The following is a 20,370-nucleotide window of genomic DNA, read 5'->3' on the forward strand; positions in this document are numbered from 1 at the left end:
GTCAGAAGGTTTCCAATGTCAGGCCTGGGAGTTTTGATTACTGTTTATTTGAAAGCTTGTTCGTTTAGAAAGCTCTGAGGTTGTGAAGGATGAATGCTTCAACTTCCTCCCTTTAGAAGGAAATACACACACACACACACACACACACACACACACATTTTTGCTATTCCGGCTCCCTCGCATAACCATTATGACTTTTAGCCTGAGCTTGTCAGTTTCGGCACCTAAGCCAGCGGTTTTGAAAGGGATTGCATTAATTCTGTAGATCAGTTTGAGGAGTGAACGCATCTCAACAATATTAAGCATCACGCATCTCAACAATATTAAGCATCTGGTCTATTTACTTTCATTTAGGTCTTCCATAAATTCAGTATTTTGTAGTTTTTCAGTGTACAAATCTTACAGATTGTCTGTTAAATGTTACTGAGTATTTCGTTCTTTTATTTGCTATTGTAAATGGAATCGTTTTCATGTAAGTGAAAATGTTTCCTAGTGAATGAAATTTCATTTTCGGATCGTCCACTGTTTGTGTATGGAATTTGTTTCTATTTATCATGTTTCCTGCAACCTTGCTGAACTCGTTCATTAGGCCTCTTGTGGATTCCTAGGGGTTTCCACATTCATATAACAGACAGGGCATCTTTAAAAAGAGAGAGCTTCTGTCTTTCCAATTTGATGCCATGTCTTTGTTTTTTTCCTTGCCTGATTGCCCTGGCTCAAATCTCTAGTATAATGTTGAATAGAAATTTTGAGCGTCAACATCCTTCTTATTCCTGCTCTTCAGGGAAAGCGTCAGTCCTTCTGTATTGAGTCTGATGTTAGCTGTGGGTTGCTAGATACCCTTTATCAAGATTGTCACTCCCATGGAGACCCTCAGGGGCAGTTTTACTCTGCCCTTTGGGAGTCAGGATTCACTGGGTGGTGGTATTTTTAATCAAGTTGACAATGGTGATCTCCTCTTCCTAGTTTGTTGAGATGGGGTTTTTTGTTTAACATTTTATTGTGGTTTGGTGGGGGGACATTTACAGAGCACATTAGTTTCCAGCTCAAGATTTTATGCATATTTTGTGGCATTAGTAGCCCGATGGTACAGCACTCTTCCCACTTCCTCTTTGGGTTCCCGGGTTCAATCCACCCTTCTTTCCTGCCCCTTTCTTGGAGCAAATTCAATTTCTTGGGCAAACGTGGCTGATCATAGCAAGGAGTAAGTTCCTCACAGGTGTTATTGTTCATTCGCTTTGTGGACCTGTCTGTCTCCTGTGTGGCTGATGAGTGGTCCCCAGGAGTGGGCTCACTCCAGGTTTGAAGGGTGTGTCCGGCTCGGAGTCTTGGAGGACCACCAGTCTCATTCAGACCGGTCAGTGTTGTCTTGGCATGGATTTTGAATTCCATTCATCATTTTCCTTCCATTCCGTCCAGGATCTTCTATTGTGTTCAGTGATGAATAGCGTTAGCCAGGCACTATGGTTCTGATCTCAGGACAGTGGGGGCTGTGATCCTTCGATTGTTTCTTTGAGTCTGGTTTTCTTCACTCTTCTTTTACATCCTACAGGCATTTACGACCCAGTCACTGTTCGCTAAAGACTTGGAGCACTCAAAGCCCATCTGTAGACAATGGACATCCACTCAGAGACTTCACAGGGAACACAGGGAAGGGATGAGTCAACAAGGTGCCGTATAGCACCCATGAAACACACAATACTTCCTTGAGGCTTCCTCACATCCCCACCCCAGCCCCGGCCCCTATCATGAACCCAGTACTACTGCCTTTCACTGAGGGCTAGACCAGAGCATGTGCACAGGCACAGAGAAGACAGAAGAGCTCCCGACACCTGGAATCCAGGAAAAGGAATGGGAGTAGTGATACCAGGAGGGAAGGGGAAAAGTGGGGAGAGGTGGGGAGGAAGGGGGAACCAATCGCGATGTTCAACACATAACCACACCCTGGGGGACAAAAAACAGAAACCATGGGAGAAGGGAGACAGCGGTTGGTTTAAGATATGAAAATAATAATTTATCAAGGGGCCATGGGGAGGGGGGAGCTGACACCAAGGGTTCAATAGAAAATAAATGTCTAGAAAATAATGATGGCAATGTATGTACAAATGTGCTTGATACAGTTGATGTATGGATTGTTAAAAGAGCTGTAAGAGCCTTCAATAAAATTTTTTAAAAAAGACTTAGAGCATTATCTTTGTAGACTGTGTTATGCAATTTACCTGGATGCCCCCCAAGATTATGGTCCTACGCTGTTGGGTGTTTTTAATCACGAAAGGACACTAGATATTGTAAAATGCTGTTTCTTGGTCTGTTGAGATGATTAGGACCCCTGGTAGATTAGTGTTGGACTGCTAATCACAAGGTCAGTGGTTCAAAACTGCCAGCTGATCCATGGGAGAAAGATGAGGCTTTCTAAGGATTTACAGTTTGAGAAATCCTATATGTGGTCACCACGAGTCAGAATCAACACGACAGCAGTGAGTTTGATTGTGATTTGGAAGATTACATAGTTGTTTTCCCTTTATTGTATTATCATATATTGATTTATTTGTATATAATGCATTGACTGCACTTCTGGGATGAATTCCACTTGGGCATTCCCTCTTCTTTGTATTAAGCAAATGTCTTGTCTTTGTAGAGCTATTTTCTCCAAAGAACTATCATTACAAATAGGATTATCCGCAAAATGAGATTGAGCGGTTCTGTGATTTGCTGAAGGCCACCCTGCTGGCAAGTGGTGGTGGGTCAGGATCCTGGGAGTCCGGAAGCTCTGCGGCTGCCCTCACCTGTGAGCCGACGCCGATTCTGAAGGCAGCGGCATGAAATTTTACATGGCGTTTCTGCTCTTGATCTCAGAAATGTTGCGCCTACCGCAGTCCCAGTTATCTGCAAGTTGAGCCCAGGTGTCCTGGAACCTTCTATGGTATACCAGAATACTTCCCAAATTTCCCAGGAAAATTCCATAGTCTTTTCATCCCATTTTTCCATGAACTTTTTGAAGCGCCTCCTATGTCCCTCAGACATGCTCTGCCAGTTAGGAGTGTGAGACTAGACACGGTGGGGCTGCAGCCTTTCATGCCTTGCTGGTTCCCTCTCTTTCCTCCGCCAGAGCGGTCTGCCCTGCCCTTCCCGGAGAGAAGGAGGGAGCGGCCACTGGGCCCCTCGCTCGCCTCCAGCCCCGGGGGGTCGGAGCTGGGCTCCGAGAGACATTAATTAGAAGGTTTAGTTGTGATGGTTTCCTCTAATTACAAGAGTAAATCATGCTTATTGCATAAAACATGGCAAACACAAAGAACAAAGACAAACTGATTTTCCTGTTTAAAACAAACATAACACTTTGATTTGTGTCCTTTGGGTCACATTCTTCCTTTATTTCCATCAGTGGATCTCTCTTACGAGTACAGCTTCCTTGGTACGTTCACTAAGAACAGCCTACAAACCCCCTCCGGGGCCTGGGTTTTGTCCCCGCATGGTCCCTCTGCAAAGACAGAGCCGGCTTCCTTATTGTACTGACTAGATTCTCACCACCTTCGAGTCAGAGGACCTAACAAAGGGGAGAACTGCCTGGGAGTTTCTGACACTGAAACTCTCCATGGGAGTAAAAAGCCTTTCTCCCTTGGAGCAGCTGGTGGTTTCAAACCGCCAACCATGCAGATCGCAGCCCAATGAGAAACCACTATGCCACCAGGGCTCCTCAGACTAATCTCTTGAGTTGACTCTTAACTCATTTACAGTCTTTCTTGTTTCTATTGAAAGTTTTAGCTGTGGATTTTTTTTTTTTTTAGGTAGTGTATCCTTAGCATTTCTTTGCCCATTTGGCTAGTCTGTCCTCTGAGAACAGAGTCCATATCTCCTGTCATCACATAACCAGCCCCAGCGAGAGTCAGAGCAGGTCTGGGGCTTGATAGCTCTGTCAGCTCAACTTTATAAAATAAGATCTTCCCCATATTTATCTATTTGGCTTTGTGTTTTGTCTGCTTTTCAATTGTGCTATATTATCTTAAAGATCTCTTTCACACCACCAGGAGGTCATTTTACCCACTGCTCTGTTTGACAGCCAGTCCTCGTCTCTCCAGCAAAGGTGAGGCAGCTACCTTTTCCTCGGGGAAGAGGAATCCATGGCTTGTTGCCTTTGCCAATAATGAAAAGGCTGGAAATTTGGGTGACAAAGCTTTAGCCATTGGCTTCTTCCACATGAACCACATCAAAAGAGCCAGGATGCCTCTCCATTAGTGATCACCCCAGTTCTTCCCGGGCTACCACCTCCAGTTACCAGTGTGATGAAACCGATAACCTTTCCAGTCTCCAAATCAATCTGAAGGGTGTCATTCACCCTGAGGGGATCAGAATGGCCGACGTTGTGAGACTCATGGCTCACCATTGTCTACCTAAATTATAAGGTTATAAAGACAAAAGGCTGTTGTATTTACTCTTTTTTGATACTCGGTCCAATAGTATAGGTACATAAAAACTAGTAACCAAACAGTTTCCTTGATCTACCCAAAGCCCTAATTAAATTTTTTCAAAACCCATTCCAGGCCTGCCATCCATCTCCCTCAAGTTGCCAACATCCCCCATCCCAGATCCTCAGGCTCCCGGGTGAGCTGGAGTGTGCTTTTCTTTCAGGGGTGTTTGTCCTTTAGCAGTGTAACTAGAGGGCTGGGGACACCCAGTCCCTGCTCCGAGGAACAGGTACAAGAAGATGCCAGAAAAGTCCAGGAACCTGGTCCTACTAGGTAAGAAAACGTTTTGGGTTTTTTAAGATTTGAATTCTGCTTGTTGCTAGCTTCCTTGGTTCTGAAAAGCTTGCACTTTCTAAAGTGCTTCTCTCCCTTCCTTCTCCATTGCTGTCAAGTCTACCTACCCCACTAGGTTTCAAAGACGGCCACATCCTTCGCCCACGGAGCTGCTGGCAGATTCACCCTCCGCCTCCCAGCTGGCCGCTGAGTGCTTGCTCACTGTGCCACCAGGGCGCCTTTCCGAAGCGCTCAGTGATCTGGAATTGCTCTGATGCCCCTACGGGAGGGAGAGCGCTTACTTCTCCTTGTTCCCTGGGGACTCTGGGCAATGTCATCTTCCTCCTGAATGCCATTGTCCGGATTGTCAGATTCCCTAGGGAGGGAGGTGGTTTGTGGGTGCGGGATGGGATGTAACCACGTTATCAGTTCTTCCAGGCTCCAGTTTCTCAGGAGAAGCAACGTGGAATGTGGATGCATGAAAGAAATAGCTTAGTCCTCATTAATCACATGAGTTCTAGGTAAACCATTAAATTGTTTCCATATCTGAAAAACATGGACGCTGAAATTTTAATTAATAAACATTATGACAAAAAGTTCTCAATCTGGAGTGTATGTAAGCCATGAGTTTCCTGAATAGGCTTAGCTTAACCTTTCCTTGACGTAGTAGTATCTTTAGCTCCTCCTAGGAGTGCTTTAGCAGGACCTTGAAACCAGATCTGTCTGTTGACCAGTCTGTCCCCTAGTCCCGGACGTCAGATAAGTATGCAGTGGATAGTTGAGTGCATTACATGACTGACCTCCCTAATTGGGCTGCATCATCTCCCCTGCAGATTGGTGTACTGGTTGCATGTTGGACTGCTAGCTTACTCGATTCTGAAAAGTTCGAAACCACCAGCCGCTCATCCGGAGAAAGACAGCACAGCACTTTCTACTCGTAAATAGTCTCAGAAACCCACAAGGGCAGTTCTACCCCGTCCTGGAGGGCCACTGAGTTGGCACTGATTCAAGGCCAGTGAATTGGTTTGCTTGCAGTACTTACTCCAAATCTGTAAGCCACATACTGTCCCCTTTCCTAGGACTTCCAGGCTCCCAGCCTGGCTTGAACTCACAATTGGAACAGAGAAGAACCATGGGTGCTGGGAGGAGCAGCTGTCCAGGTGGTGAGCTAGCACTAAGCCCATCTTGGGAACAAAAGCCCCTTTTAAACCCGTATTAGTGCATTTGCTTATTGTCACAGTCCTCTGGGGTAGGTGTGAGCCTCATTTTACAGGTGAGAACATTGAAACCCAGAGGTCACCTCCATTGTTCAAAGCTTCACAGCTGGAAGGTGGTGACCCTGAGATTTGAAGCGAGGCTGACCGGAAAGCCCCTGGATCCTCAGTTCCCTGGAATTGGGAGATGTCTGTGGACACAAGTGGTATCACTGGCCGCCAGATTACCCTTCCTTGTTTGGGGGATTGAATCAGTGTTAGCCTTGCACATCCCCTGCTTGGGCTCACCTCACTGGGGCTTTGGGTGCCTATCTTTACCCATATCTCTAGCTGTGGCAACTTCTGCCACCACCCTTACCTAGTGTTGAAGTGGATTTCACTCCCCTCCTCCCGCCTGCCAGCATGACCAGGCCAGAACCTTCAAAGAATTGATGCCAAAAAACTCTGGAACAACAAAAGGATGGGGAAACAGATACTGCTTGCTCCTAGTCTTCGCCTAAAGGTCTCACTGTACCCTACCCTATCTGCCTGTGCTATTGTGACCCCTTCTCAGGACCTCAGTGCTTACCTCTGAACCCAGTTTTGAGAAAGCATGAGAAGTAAAAATGACAGACCAAGTTTTACATCTTTTTCTAAAGACAGCTTTGTGCTTATTTGAGTTACCAATGAGAATAGTTCAGAGGCTGGACGTACATGCTGCATATTCCTCTCAACTGCCGGGGGTTCTCCTTCCTCGAAGCAGCATCCTCACTGAAACCGCCTTTTCCAGGGAGTCTGGCCAGCCCTCTTGTTTCCTTCTCCGTTTGCCCTTGCTTGGCATGTTCTTTTAACCCATGTGGAAATTTTAGAAATGTTGTGGCTAGGGGAACAACTGCACTTTCCCAGTAAGGTTTATCAGTCACAGAGCACTGTTCGGTTTGTGTTCAGACAGTTCAACAGGCGTCAGGAGTAGGTCACTTGGGAGGAGGCTACTAGACATCCCAGTGACAGGTAAGAGCTTTCTAAGAGGGCTTCAGTACCAGCCAAGGTTCAAACTCACTGCCACTGGGTCAATTCTGCCTCTGGGTTTCTGAAACTATGTATCTTTGTAAGAACAGTCTCCTTTCTCCCAGAGGAACTGGTGGTTTGAAACAGCTGCGCTCCTGGCCTTTAGCCAGAGCTCATCAACATCAGCAGATTCACACTGGGGAGAAACTATTTAAGTGCAGCCAACGTGGGCGAGCTTTCAGCCAGAATGCCAACCTCACCAAACACCAGCGGACTCACATGGGAGAAAAGCCCTGCACATGCGGTGAGTGTGGAAGCTTTCTTACTGCTCGGCCCTTGCTCAGCACCAGCAAGTTCACACTAGAGAGAAGCCCTGTGAATGAATGCACTGCCTGCAGAAAGGTCTTGGTCACAGTGCAAACCTCCCAAACCACCAGCGGACTCACACCGGAGAGAAGCTCTACACATGCACTGGGTACCAAAGCACCTATCTTATGATTCATCAAAAACTCCTACTGGAGAATAGCCATATAAATGTAACGAGTGTGGGAAATTCTTCAGTGAGCTCCACCCTCATCCCGTACCCCATCATTCACACTGGAGAACCCTTATGAATGTAAGGGGTGTGGGAAGGCATTCAACCAGACTTCATCCCTCAGTCAGCATCAAAGAGTTCACACTGGTGTGAAGCCCTACAAATGTAGTGTGTGGGGAGGCCTTCAGGTGTAGTTCAGCTTTCCTGAGACATCAGACTCCGTATCTGAGAACTGGGAACACGGAAAAGTAGAGAAAACTGCAGGCATGGAAACTTACAGGTTTGAAAGAATTTGGGACATACAAGATCACCTGTAATAAACACAATATATAAGGTGTGAGAGCTCGTAACTTCAGCTAGCCTCACAGGGACTTAGGGACTCCCAGCAACTCAAGGTGAACTTGCATTCACCGAAGATTTACCTTTTACCTGATCTATTAAAGGATGCTTCTCTATTTAGTAGCACTCCAGAAGCTGTGAGGAACAAGTGGTCAGATTATAAAGAACTCTACACTGAGTCAAAGGCAGGCGATCAGGCAGTGCTTTTCCCTTTCCTGGGAGAAAGATGAGGCCCTCTGCTCCTGAGGTCTTGGAAACCCACAGGGCAGTTCTACCGTCTTATGGGGTGGCCGAGGTAAAATTCACTCCGTGGCAGGGCATTTTCCTTCCCCTAAGGTGCCCTGGTGGGGCGGTGGGTCTGCAATGGACCCTAAGTGCGAGGTCAGCAGTTTGGAACTACCAGCTGTTCCATGGAACACTGTCAGCACTGACCAGATGTCAGTGATGGTTCTGAGTTCCCTTTCCGTGACCTGTCAAGGCAGTTTCACAAGGTGAACCAAACCAGGCTTTGAAACGTTTGTTGCTTCTTTACTGCTAGTCTGGTGGGAGGGACGCTAAAATGAACACCTAGTGGTCGGACTCCTCAGTTGCGTAAGGAGGCCTATGGGCATAGTCGCTCAGCTTTGACAGGCTCCCAGACTGGCCTAGGAAAAGAAACCCTGTGAGGCAGGTCTGTAGCCTTTCAAATATCAACTAGGTGCACCCAAGCCTAGTTTGATTGACTTAATTGAATCTACTAAGTAGAACTGCCCAGGAACACTTTTCTGGTTTGTAACTATAATCCTTATGGGAGCAGACTACCAGATCTCTTCCCACCACCATCTAACTGTAGTCCCACAAAATTCAAGAGTTGTCAATCAGGAAAGCAATGTTAGGGCAAATCTGCACCCAGCCTCTGAAGTCAGTCAGCAAAGAAAGCTGTGAACCAGTCTGTCCTCATTATTTCAGCTACTGCGTGTAAGGTCTTCCTGAACCATCCAGCTTTTGTTAACCTGCTAAGTAGAAAAACCAGCCCCAGGGCAACGGGGAGAACGGGGTGATTAAGTGGTGGTACAGTTGAGGCCACCTCAATAGCCTGCTTCTTAATGCTACCATGGGATTGGTTTGGCACCCCTCCCTTTCAAGGGAGATGGGAGGACTGTGCTGGCCAAACACGCCGAAGCAAGCACCTCTCCCTGACAATGCTGTCTTTCCTACCTCGCATCGCTCACTCAGGTGACCAGAAATGTTCTCCTCCCCACCCCCTGGAAATTTCACGTAAGGTCAATGCAGGGAGCACTAACAGGTTCTCATGAGAATCATTTGCTCAAGTCTAGCACCCCAGAAACCCTATTCCAGGTGGTGCTTCTAATGGCTCAATAGGTAGTTTGTCTCAGTGCCAGGTATCTTGCTATTCAGTCCATTACTCTCATCACTAAGTTTAAGAGACAGTATGCAACAGGTCAGACTGATAAAAACCTTAAAAGATGAGACTTGGCAAAGATGGAGCATGCATCCCAAGGATTACCAGGCGATAAATATCAAGTGTCCACCCACAACACATCCTCATCTGAACTGTTCCCAGAGGGTTTGATACCCAATTGGCACCTCAAGTCCACTGACCATCCACACCCCCTGAGAAAAACCAACACCAAAAAAACCTGCTGGTTATTAAATGAGTCTTTATTGTTTTCTTTTTCAGTTCTTAACTCTGTGAAGACAAAAAAAGGAAATCCTATCAATATAAAAATGCTCCCATCCCAGTTCCTAGAACGTTCCCATTTTTATCAACAAGCCACCTCCCATTATAGCTTTTACTCCCCATTTTAACCAAACAAAACCAGTGGAAGTCACTTACTGCTGGGCACTCCACGGCCCCACTGTTGATGTCATCTATGATATCATGAGGGTGGCGCCCGTCAACATTGCAGCCCACAGACTGGGCGGTCCCCAGGATCTCTTTAATAGTCCCTGCGATTGAGAGAAGATGCCTTCAGTGCAGCTCCCCCTCACAGGCCACCACCTAACACAGTGAGTCATTCCTGGCTCAGCAACCCTACACTGCAAACGTCTCCAAGGCTGTAAAGCCTCCACAGATCTCAGCCTCACCAATTCCCCCCCCAAGAAGTGGCTGCTGGTGGACTTGAATTTCTGACCTTGAGGCTAATAAGAGTCAGCTCACAACATACAGGTCCACTCTCATACTAGGTTGGGAATACTCCATTTGGGGAAACAGGAATGGCACTCCAAAACCCAGAGTTCCATCTAGACTCAAAGTCTCCAGGGCTGCCCAGATGCAATGCTTCTCCCAAGATGGCCACCACAACCGTAAGCCAGTCTTTTGTTTTGGGTCTCAGCCACACATCCCAATCAAGGTCGTTCCAAGCTGTCCTGCTCTTACCAGAGAGTTCTCTGGCCAAAGATCGGTGCCGCATCTGGCGCGCGATGCCGACGATCTCATCGAAAGTGACGTTACCACTGTGCTTAACTGTAGAAAAGAAAACCGGTCATAACCAAGGCCACCCAGTTCACACCAGTCTACCATCATTGTCTTGACTGTCCCCATGCTTTCGGCACAGAGTCATCCACATGAAGAACAACCCTGTTTCCTAAGCTGGGGTTTACTCTCAGCTCACCACTGGATTGCACCAGCCAACAGAGAATGGTCGGGTGCAGTGGCGGGTGGCTGGCCTGCTATAGACAAATCAGTGAGTTCAAGTCAGGCTGTGGAAAAGCCACTTTACTAGGGCTTGGCTCTGGAGCATCTCCTCGGCTAACAGCTAACCCCAGGTTCTGATAGAGGAGGCCACGCAACCCTTTATTAAACACTGGATCGCAAGCCACCACTGGGCAGATTCCTGGGGGAAAGGGACACTTACTGTTTTTCTGCTTCTTTCTATCCCTGGGTGGCTCCTTGAGGGCTTTGATGATGAGGGCAGAGGCAGAAGGCACGACTTCAATCTACAGGAAGGAGAGATTCTAGATGTCAAGGAGCCATACCTCACATCTGATGCCAAGCTATATATTCTCAAGGGATCTTCAAATCTGACAGGGTCTTATTAGCTAAGGAGACATGAAATTGTGCTCCCAAGGTCGGGGACAAAAGCAGGAACTACTTCATTGCTGTAGGTGCAAGCTCTTATAAAAGAGGGAAAAAAAACCCATCTTATGGTTCCCATTTCCCAAAATTGGTAAGCACATGGTTCTCCAGCTAGTTATATATATTCTGAATGGGTGTACAGCCCATGTTCCCAGGCCATCAGCTCAATTCTCCCAACCACTGTAGCTGGGTCAGGTCTACTCCCAGGGCTCACACCCAATGAATGAATCACCTGGGCCTGTCTGTTCTGGATGGTCAGCTTCACAGTAATCCTCAAGCCCTTCCAGTCACCGGTTGCCTTGGCAATGTCATCACCAACCTTCTTTGGAGACTATAAATCGAAACATGCAATCACTTTGTGCCCCAAAACACAACTTCAAGATCTGCCTTGCTACCTCACCTGCAACATTAGATTCTCCCCTTTCCAGCATTCATTAAAATTTGAAGCACCCAACTTTACCTAGTGAAAGCACTGTGTTAATATGCAAGACATTAATATTCTTTGTCTAGGGCAGTGGTCCTCAACCTTCCGAATGCCGTGACCCTTTGATACAGTTCCTCCTGTGGTGGTGACCCCACCCAACCATAAAATTATTTTCATTGCTACTTCATAATTATAATTTTCCTAGTTATGAATGAGACGACCTCTATGAGAGGGTCTTCGACCCCCAGTTTGAGAACTGCTGGTCTAGGGCTATTAACTGGAGGCTTAAGGTCACAATGGTCAAATCCCTTACTCCCAAACCCCTCCTCCTCTCCAAAGGGATTATGTAGTGCACAGGTGGCTACAGTAGTTACATCAGAAATCACCAGGTTCTCACTTCAGACCAGCCGGCCAAACTGGGACTGACTCCCTCTGACATTGACTACGTTAAACTCCCCTAGCAATCACTAAGGCCTTATGACTGGGGGGTGTATCTGGAACAGAACTGTGCCAAGATATTCATGGAAACCCAAGTTCATTAAACACTGTCACATGGAGTGCTCACAGGGAGATGAGCAAGTAAGGTCAAAGCTGGTTCTATGTACACGTTTGCACTCAGGAGCTCTGGTGGCAGGTCACACATTGAGTTGCTAACCCACAAGATCAGTCATTCGAAACCACCCACAAGACAGTTCTAGTCTGTCCTACAGGGTCACTGAGTTACAAGTGGCTTGATGGCATTGAGCCTTGAGAAGTTTACATTTACAGGAGTCATGGACCGGTTATTAAATTCCCATCTTCATTCACCCCCAATCTCCCCGTTAGATGCTATTATGCTCACTTTCCTGACCAACACACACTGCCCAGTAAGTAGCAAAACCACTCGTGGTCCCCAAAACCCTGCCATGCTTTTTCTCCAAGCCAGGCCCTGGACCTGCTAAAAGCGGGTTTACGCCAGGGATTGTTCACAACCACCCTTCTACGGTTCCTGCTGCGTGCGTTCCAGTCCACTCCCAAGGAGACGTTTCCTTTACTCTTGTCAGACAGTTTAAGAACTTACCAAGCCCAGGGGGCCGATCTTGGGGGCCAGCGCGGAGGTGGCACCGACTTCCCCACCGGTGCACCTCAAGTACACTGGGAGAAAGAGAGGATCAGTGGTCACAGTGGCAGCCCCGTCCCACAGCCCCCCACTCCGCATCTCCCTGAGGCTGCCCCACCACCCAGAGCCTCCTTCCAAGTCAGCCAGAAACCTTGGAGGGGGGCACCCCTCTCGCTCCGCCAGCGAGCGCTCTCCTTTCCCTGGGGCGTGGGCCGCAACGCGTGCACGTGGGGCAGCGGCCTTCGGGGCCGCGAGCACACGTGCGCCTCACGGCGGGGCGTGCAGGTAGCTGCCGCCGCCAGCGGTCCCAGGGGAGCAGACAAAGCGGAAGCCAGCCTTACCCTAAGGCGTGCGGGCCGCCAAAGCGCCACGGCTCGTCCGGTCCTCCCTCCCCATCTACGCGTGGGGAATCGGAGGCCCAGACAGTGTTCAAGACACGCCAGCAGGGCCGCACCGCACCCTGATCGCAGCACCGGAAGCTCCCAGAAGGCCTCTAAAAGGCCAAGGGTCGAAAACCAGACGCGGGGAAGGCCGGTGCGGCGGGAGCCGCAGGCCTGACGGGCCGCGGCGAGGAGCGAAACTCCATCCGGCAGCCCCGGCCGCACCCAGAGCACCCACCGACTTTGATCTCGTTGGGGTCGAACTTGGGCGGCATGGCGGAGGCGGCTGGTGTCGGATGAACCCAGATGCGGGACGACCGAAGCGAGTTGCACCGAACCCTCCTCCGAGCCGAAAGACCGGAAGTGGCCCTGATCACGTCGGATATAGCTTCGAACGCCCAGCTATCGCGAGATCGGCAGTCTCCGCCCAGCCGGCCAACGACGCCCTTGCAGCTGGGTTGCTTGTGGGCAAACACCACAGGGGCACGGCCGGAGGGCCGGGCACCGCGGGGAGCCGTGGCTAGGCGATCCCAGGGGATCTCGAGACTGTTCGTTCCGGCGACGACAGGCACAAGAGCGCTGCTCCTGGGATCGCTAGCCCTGCTATCACCCCGGGGTCCCTGTCCCCGTCCTAGGGCACCGCCTCTCCCCTGAAAGATCCGCACCCCCTCGGGGACCCTTGACAACCCCCGGAGTGCTCTGCTTCTCTCCTGGTGGTGTCTATGCATCTTGGTTGCCGAAAGAATTTTAAGCAGATCTAAATCCGCTCCAGTTCTTAAGTTCTGGGATTCCGCGCTTCACAGCCTCTCAGACGTAGTCATCCCGGTTGGCAGGACTTTAGCTCCTGCGTTTTTGGAAGAGACCCGACTCCGGCCCCGGTTGGCGACTTGGCATCCATGACCAGCCCCACCGAGTGACCTATCCGCCTTGGAGCCCACCCGGGGGCCCGAACTTCGGGGCTGTCCATCTGCAAAACCAGGTCTGGTGCGGCTCTCCCCGGTACACAGGATGGGTGTGGTTCTATCCTTCGGGCCGTGACCTGGCCAGCCAGGGATGGGTGGTATGAGGGCTGGCTCCTGTGGGAAAGAGCTGATCTTGGGGGGGTCATTAAGTCATTAAGAGGGTGGAAACAGCTAGACCTTGGGAAGGGAGGGGGTGAGCGAGAGCTGGTCAGCAGGGAGCTGGGATGAGGAGCCAGTCGTTAGGGAGAGATGAGAGGTGGCACAGGGGGGTGAGCAGTGCGGTGCCCAGAGGGGCCTGAGCTGGCTCTGCAGGCCTGGCAGCATCCCCAGCCGACGCCCCTGTGGGCGGGGCCCTGTGATCTCTACCACGCACTCGGTGGACTGAGTGTATCCTGCACGCATCTCCGATTTGTCGCACCCAGCTCGTTAATCGGCCGCGGGTCCAGAATATGTTAGATGCGTGGCGCTACGTGGCTCGTGTTCATTAAGTGTTCCTTATCTAGACCAGGTGCTCTTCCGTGGGCAAGGAACCCTGACTGGGCTGTGATTAAGCACTCGGCTGCTGGTGGAAAAGTCAGAGGTTCAAACACTCGTGTCCCTCAGGAGAAACTGTCTCAGAAACTCAAAGAGGGAGTTCTCTTCTGTCCAGTAGGGTTGCTATGGGATTTCGTTTGTTTTTTTCCCCCCCGTGTTTCATCCCAAAGTATAAACCGCCCTGTTGATTGTTTCCTGCCCCATCCGTGTCCTTTAGTGAGCAGTGATATATGTGGTGTTGTGTAGACCTAGGGCAAGTGGTGAGCTGGCCTCTTTGAGTTCTGGGCAGTGTGCAGTGTGTGCTGACAGGATAAGGACTTGGAAGACTGTATCACCAGGCCGTGACCCTCCATGTCTTAACTTACAGACAGGTTAGAATCGAGTGACCCCTAACTATGAAGCTGCTAAGGTGCCGGATGATTGCTCTTTAATTTGTATTTTATTATCATTCAGGAACCCCGGGTTCGATGTAGTTAGGCTCCCCCAGGGTTGGTTTTGCTGGTATCGCTCTGACAGTATTTCAGGGCCTCGAAGTGATTCATCAGCCAAGTGCATCAGTCATCAAAAGTCCTTCTTAGAATGGACCTGAGGAAGCATTTCTAGGTCAACCCAACCCCCTGTCTAACGTGGAGCAGAGATGGGGGCCCAGATTGGGCCAAGGCTAGGTTTAAGGTCTCACAGAAGCATGTGGGTCACCTGACTGCTACGGAGGTGATCTTCTTACTGTATCTAGTTGACTGAGCGTGCTAAGCACCTGCAATGTGGAGCACAAGGGACAGACTGATGGGTGAGATCCACACAGCCCTGCCCTCGTGGGACCCTCAGTCCCCCACATCCCCTACATGCTCCGGGTTACTGGGTTACCTATTCTGAGTGTTAGGAGGGAATGCCACAGGCCCTGACTGCCCTCCTCACCCCGCCAGTGTCCTGAAGATCACTTCTGGGCAAAGCGAAGGATGCCGCTCTTCTTCCGGAAGCGGAAACCCAGCGATGAGGCTCGGAAACGCTTGGAGTACCAGATGTGTCTGGTGAGGGACAGTGTTTTCCTCTAACTCATCCCCATCTCTTCCTCAGCCTCAGGAGCCAAGGCTGCTTCCCTTCTGCCTCCCCAAACCAAGGGTTGTAAGGATGAACCCCCTGCCTCGCCGACCAGACCACTGAAGCCCCTGTCAGTGCGCCAGGAGTACCCTACTCCCCCTCTGTCATGCTGACCACGCTCATCGGTGTCCATTCAGTCTCTTGTCCCTGCTGGAGCTCGGGCTCTGTGGAAGCAGAGCCTGGTGGTCCACCTACAAAGAGTCTAGTTGACTGGGGTGGGGGTGGGGGTATCTCTGTTCCCCCTTTGCAGCTCCTCTGCTGATTCATTGCCTCTTTTCCGGGTGTGTCTGCTCTGCAGAGATGATTTGCTTGAAGACATCTTCTCTTCGTTTTACCCGTAGGCAAAAGAAGCTGGGGCAGACGACATTCTTGACATCTCCAAATGTGAGCTCTCCGAGGTAAACTGAGGCCAGTGTTCGGGGTGTACATTTAATATGACCTGTACTGCTAAGAAAGACAGGTTTGGATCCAGACCTTTTTAAAAGCCAGGACATGTGTCCTTGGATTTTGCTCTTGCCCCAAAAGAATTGAAGGGATCTTTTAGTTCAGCATAGTCTCCAAAAATCAAGTCTAGCAAGAAAAGGGCCCCACAGGCCCCTAAGATATCAGGAGAGTCTGGGGCCCTCTAGCTTGTGCAGAACATGGCCCTGGTCGAGCTCCTGACTGGGGGCAGGTTGGGGAGGGCAAAGCCAGCTCCTGCCCACCGATTGGAAGAGGGGGCTGACCACATCTCCATCCACACCCCTAAGCAGCCTTTCCCCAGGCTTAGCTGCTCTCTGCGGCAGCCTCTCATACCTGTCCTGGTCCTGCCGGCTCTCCCTCCCATGTAAGCCACTCAGGGAACACGCTCAAAACTGGCAAGAAGGGAGATACTGACGCTTCTCTCTCGCCTCTTAGATTCCGTTTGGGGCTTTTGCGACATGCAAAGTGCTGCAGAAGAAGGTGAGATGGGCTTCCTTTCCAGAGACGAGCTTATTGCACCCTGCGTATGTGAAACCACAGAGGCTTTCGGGAGCATTCCCCTGGGCATAGACCCCTCCTTTCTCTCGCTTTTCAGCCTGCAGTGTATGGCCACAGCTAGCAGAGCAGGCTTAGGGATCGGGCAGGACAGCCCTGGGTCCCATCCTGGCTCTGTCCCTCCCTGGCTTCATGGCTGGGGAAGTTTCCTCAAACTCTTACATCTCAGTGTCTTCGTCTACGAAAGGAAGACATAGCTCTTCTCTCGGAAATGTCAGGCTTCATTGCGCGATGGGAAATTATAGATTGTCTAGTACTGAGTTTGTAGCCTCATTGTCAGGAATAGCTACACTTAGCTATTACTCCCCCCACCCACCCCCACTTAGCTGCACTCAGCTAATAGCTCTCATCCAGGAGAGATGAAGAGTGAAGCGCGTGATTGTTTTCAGAAAACCACGGCCGCCTTGAGTGCAGCTAGGTAAGAGTATTCGAGATGTAGCGTCTCGGGCAGAAAGCATTCCACACTAACAAAAATAGGAGCACCGTATCCCCACTGGCATTAAAGCAGGGGCTGAATAGCTACCCAAAATAGCCAGACCCGAGCCCTGACCGCACGCCAGTCTCGGCTAAGTGCTTTGGGCCCATTAGTTTGCTCTTCATCGTGGCAGCCCGTGGACACAGAGCTTTCTTCGCCCCTTGTTCGCATGGAGACGAGGGAGGTAAGCTCAGGACCCCATTAGGATGGAAAATAGAGTTCCTTGCGCCAGGTTTCAAGGTCACCTGGAGCCCTGGTGGCATAATGGGTCATCCTTAGAAAAAACATGAGGTTTCCTGCTCCTATAAAGAGACACAGCCAATAATAATTTATAAATTATCAAGGGCTCAGGGGGGAGTGGGGAGGGGGGAGAAGGGAGGGAGGGGCAAAAATGAGCTGATGCCAAGGGCTCAAGTAGAAAGCAGGTGTTTTGAGAATGATGATGGCAACATATGTATGAATGTGCTGGACACAATTGATGGATGGGTGGATTGTGATAAGAGTTGTGTGAGCCCCTAATAAAATGATTTTTTTTAAAAAGAGAGACACAGCCTTAGAAACCTAACAGGACAGCTCCCCTCTGTCCGATAGGGTGGCTGTGAGTCTGAATGGATTTGATGGCAGTGGGTTTGGATTCCAGACTCGAAGTTTCCATGTTCCTGAGCTGCATCCCCCGTCGCTTGTGCCCTAGAGAGCAGTGACCGTGCCATTGGACACTGCAGGGCCACTTTGTGTCCTGGGCTGGGCGAGCCGCCTTGCCTTCAACCTTCCCCACCTGTTACTGTTCTTCCACCTAATATTTCTTCACACGGTGTCCACACAGGTGCTGATTGTCCACACGAATCACCTCACCTCCCTGCTTCCCAAATCCTGCAGCCTCTTGAGTCTTGCATCCATCAAGGTACTGTGTGGGGCCCTTCCCCCTGACCTCTGGGATTCAGCACTTTCACCAAGGCCCTGGCCCTGGCCCTGGTCCAGGCCCAGGGAGACTTTGCTTGTGTCTCCTCTATTACTGTTTCTGCCAGAGAAGTCTGAAGCAAGGAGCTCTAGTGACGTAGTGGCTTTGCATTGGGCTGCTAAGCCCAATGTCTGCAGATCAAAACCACCAGCCGCTCCAAGGGAGAAAGATGAGGCTTGCTTCTCCCATAAAGAGTTACAATCTCAAAAACTCACAGGGACAATTCTACCCTGTCCTGTAGGATCGGTATGAGTCTACATTGACCTGATGGCAGTGAGTCTGGTTTTGTTGTTGTTGTTTGGGTCTGAAACAATAATACAATAATTGATCTGGGATTGGATCGCCTTCTCTGTGTTGTGCTTGGGTTGGGAGTTACAGAGATAACCACAGTCCCCACCCTTTCCAGTGACCAGGAAAGACCCACCCCTGACTGAACTCCTCCTGGACAGAGACATAGTCATACTAAGTGTGAGATGTGACCTCACGGGACAGGAGGTGACAATATCTGCATTATCCCCCAATAAAATGATTTGGGGGGGAACTATACCCCAAATCTTTACGAATCCCAAGTTGTAATCTGTTACTTCCTTAATATCATAAAGGTGAGGGGGGGAGGAAAATACCATATGTAGCTTTTCTCTCTGGGGAACCACTGTCAAATCTTTAGCTGTGTGTTTTGCTGGTCTTTCTTCCACGCATAAATATGCCTATTATGGGGTGTTTTCCCTTTGGACATGAATTTCTTGGCATGCTATTTTATGGCGTAGTTTTTTCACTTGACAGTAATAGAAAACATTTGATAAAGGAACTACAGGGCATATGAATTTGAAAAACAGAAGTGGGGGGATGATCCAAGTTCCGCTGTGTGGAAGGTGGCTGCGTCCAGTTTCAACGCCGGAGGCCTGAGGCAGCCCCAAGACATCTTCTTTCCCATCGGGAGCCTGGGATCTGGTGGCTGGTTGGTGTCACACTTACCTTCCTCCTGCAGGTTCTGGACCTGCACGATAACCAGCTGACAGCTCTTCCGGATGACATAGGACAGCTGACGGCTCTCCAGGTATGGCTTCGAGACCCAGAAGGCCCCCTCCAGCCTGCCTGGGGGAAGCTTTTCGTTCACACAGGCATCTTCCACCAGTGCTCTGGCTCCTAGAAGTAGACCACGCTCCTCCTCGGTGTCCTCAAGCCACCAGAGGGCACCTCTCTCCATTGCAGTCTGGCCTGTGGGTGTCTCACTAGTGTGGTTTGGGGCAGAGGCTTGCTGGAATTTCTTCAGAAGCTTCCACAAAAGGGTCCGAAGAGTGTAACCCCTTACAGTGGAGGAATTCAGACTGGGTAATCGAGCGCTCACGTTGTGCCCGGCCTTGGATAAGCCCTGCACTGGCCCTGCCCGTTTGTCCTCATAGCCGTTTTAAGAGGGCAGGTCCTATTGTTGTCCCGCTGCACTTATTTCCACATCAGGCTCTTCCCTGTGACCAATAAGACCCTGGACAATGGGCCCCACCGGCCTTTCTCCCCACTGCTCCTCTACCGCAGCACCTTTGCACGGGCACTTCCTCCTGCCCACATACCTGTCCTTTGCCTGGCTCACCCTTCAGCTGTCTGCCTAAAGACCGCCTCTGAGCAGTCTCTCCCACATCCCGGTCCAAGCAGATCTTCAGGAGGAGCCTCGCCCAACACCTGCCTAGTCCCCTGCCCACACTACTTGCCCCTGTAATTACCAACTCTGTGTTTCCTGCTTTCTGACCTCCTCCCCTCCTGGAGTGCAGTCTCAGCAAGGGCAGTGTCTTTACCCAGCAGGTGGAAGAGCCAATTCGAGACTTGAATGAGCAACCCCAAGACATGGGTGATAGATGCTTACAGATGAGATGCTTACAGATGGAGGCCGGGAGGGATGGACAGAACCCGTGGTAGAAGGACAGTCATTGCCACCATGTAGAGGGAGCCACAGTCAAGCCCTCGGCGTCGGTGGTTGGGGCTTTTTTATGTGCAGTGGGATTATCTCTGGATGCACAGTGTTGACAGTTTTGGATACCTGATAACTCATCCCGTCCTTCTGATTCATCAGTCATGGAGCGCATTCTGTCCGTGTCTGTTTCGCTCTCCACCCTCGTCTGTTTTTAATGGCTGCTTATTATGCCATCCGCTGGCCTCCCTGCCCTGTGTTGCCACCTCCTGACGAGGGCCTCACCCTTGGAATCCAACCTGCCCAGTCGGTTCCAATCCCTGCCAATACATTCCTTTCCTGTCCCTTCACATCGGTGTCCTTAGAGGCTGCCTTGCTGTGGTGCAGTAAGTGGCTTAAGCTTGCTGTTCTAACCACGAGGAGCCTGGTGGCAGAGTGGCCCGCTGTTTGAACCCACCAGCTGCTCCATGGGAGAAGATGAGGCTGTCTGCCCCTGAAAGCGTCAACGTCTCAAAAGCCCCCAGGGGCAGTTCTGCGCTGGCCCTAGGGGTGGGAATTGACTCAGTAGCTTCGAGTTTGTGTATTGACTCCCACACGATGAGTGGGTGGGACCATGTAAATAAGATATAT

General features: G+C 50.2%; 2 protein-coding genes and 1 non-coding gene across 3 annotated transcripts in view; 1 reads left to right on the forward strand and 2 right to left on the reverse strand.

The window, feature by feature from the left end:
* Positions 1 to 9,451: 9,451 nt before the first annotated feature.
* On the reverse strand, positions 9,452 to 13,150 carry RPL12 (ribosomal protein L12). The gene is made up of 7 exons (XM_045288612.1): positions 13,032 to 13,150; positions 12,375 to 12,448; positions 11,123 to 11,221; positions 10,670 to 10,751; positions 10,192 to 10,278; positions 9,649 to 9,761; positions 9,452 to 9,501 (listed from the first exon to the last, which is right to left on the reverse strand). The coding sequence occupies exons 1-7, from the start codon at positions 13,066 to 13,068 to the stop codon at positions 9,496 to 9,498; spliced, it is 498 nt and encodes a 165-aa protein (XP_045144547.1). The 5' UTR covers positions 13,069 to 13,150; the 3' UTR covers positions 9,452 to 9,495.
* Positions 10,345 to 10,473, reverse strand: LOC115869177. The gene has a single exon (XR_004046040.1). It is a non-coding gene; the product is annotated as a small nucleolar RNA SNORA65 (small nucleolar RNA).
* The window catches only part of LRSAM1 (leucine rich repeat and sterile alpha motif containing 1), a 42,969-nt gene continuing 35,651 nt past the window's right edge, over positions 13,053 to 20,370 (forward strand). The window contains exons 1-6 of the mRNA XM_004713356.2: positions 13,053 to 13,772; positions 15,213 to 15,317; positions 15,729 to 15,785; positions 16,285 to 16,329; positions 17,703 to 17,780; positions 18,826 to 18,894. Coding sequence (XP_004713413.1) covers positions 15,246 to 15,317; positions 15,729 to 15,785; positions 16,285 to 16,329; positions 17,703 to 17,780; positions 18,826 to 18,894 — 321 coding nt within the window. The 5' untranslated portion in view covers positions 13,053 to 13,772; positions 15,213 to 15,245. The remainder of the gene's footprint in view (positions 13,773 to 15,212; positions 15,318 to 15,728; positions 15,786 to 16,284; positions 16,330 to 17,702; positions 17,781 to 18,825; positions 18,895 to 20,370) is intronic.

This window comes from Echinops telfairi, unplaced genomic scaffold (assembly GCF_000313985.2).
Source record: "Echinops telfairi isolate 266 unplaced genomic scaffold, ASM31398v2 ScPeMD7_22;HRSCAF=79, whole genome shotgun sequence".
Taxonomy (NCBI): Eukaryota; Metazoa; Chordata; class Mammalia; order Afrosoricida; family Tenrecidae; genus Echinops; species Echinops telfairi.

Coding starts and splice junctions, on each gene's coding strand:
- RPL12 (XM_045288612.1), bottom strand. CDS start 13,068: ATGCCGCCCAAGTTCGACCCCAACGAGATCAAAGTCG. Junction 12,449..13,031: donor CCCCAACGAGATCAAAGTCG/GTGGGTGCTCTG, acceptor TCTTTCTCCCAG/TGTACTTGAGGTGCACCGGT. Junction 10,279..10,669: donor TAGAAAGAAGCAGAAAAACA/GTAAGTGTCCCT, acceptor TCTTTTCTACAG/TTAAGCACAGTGGTAACGTC.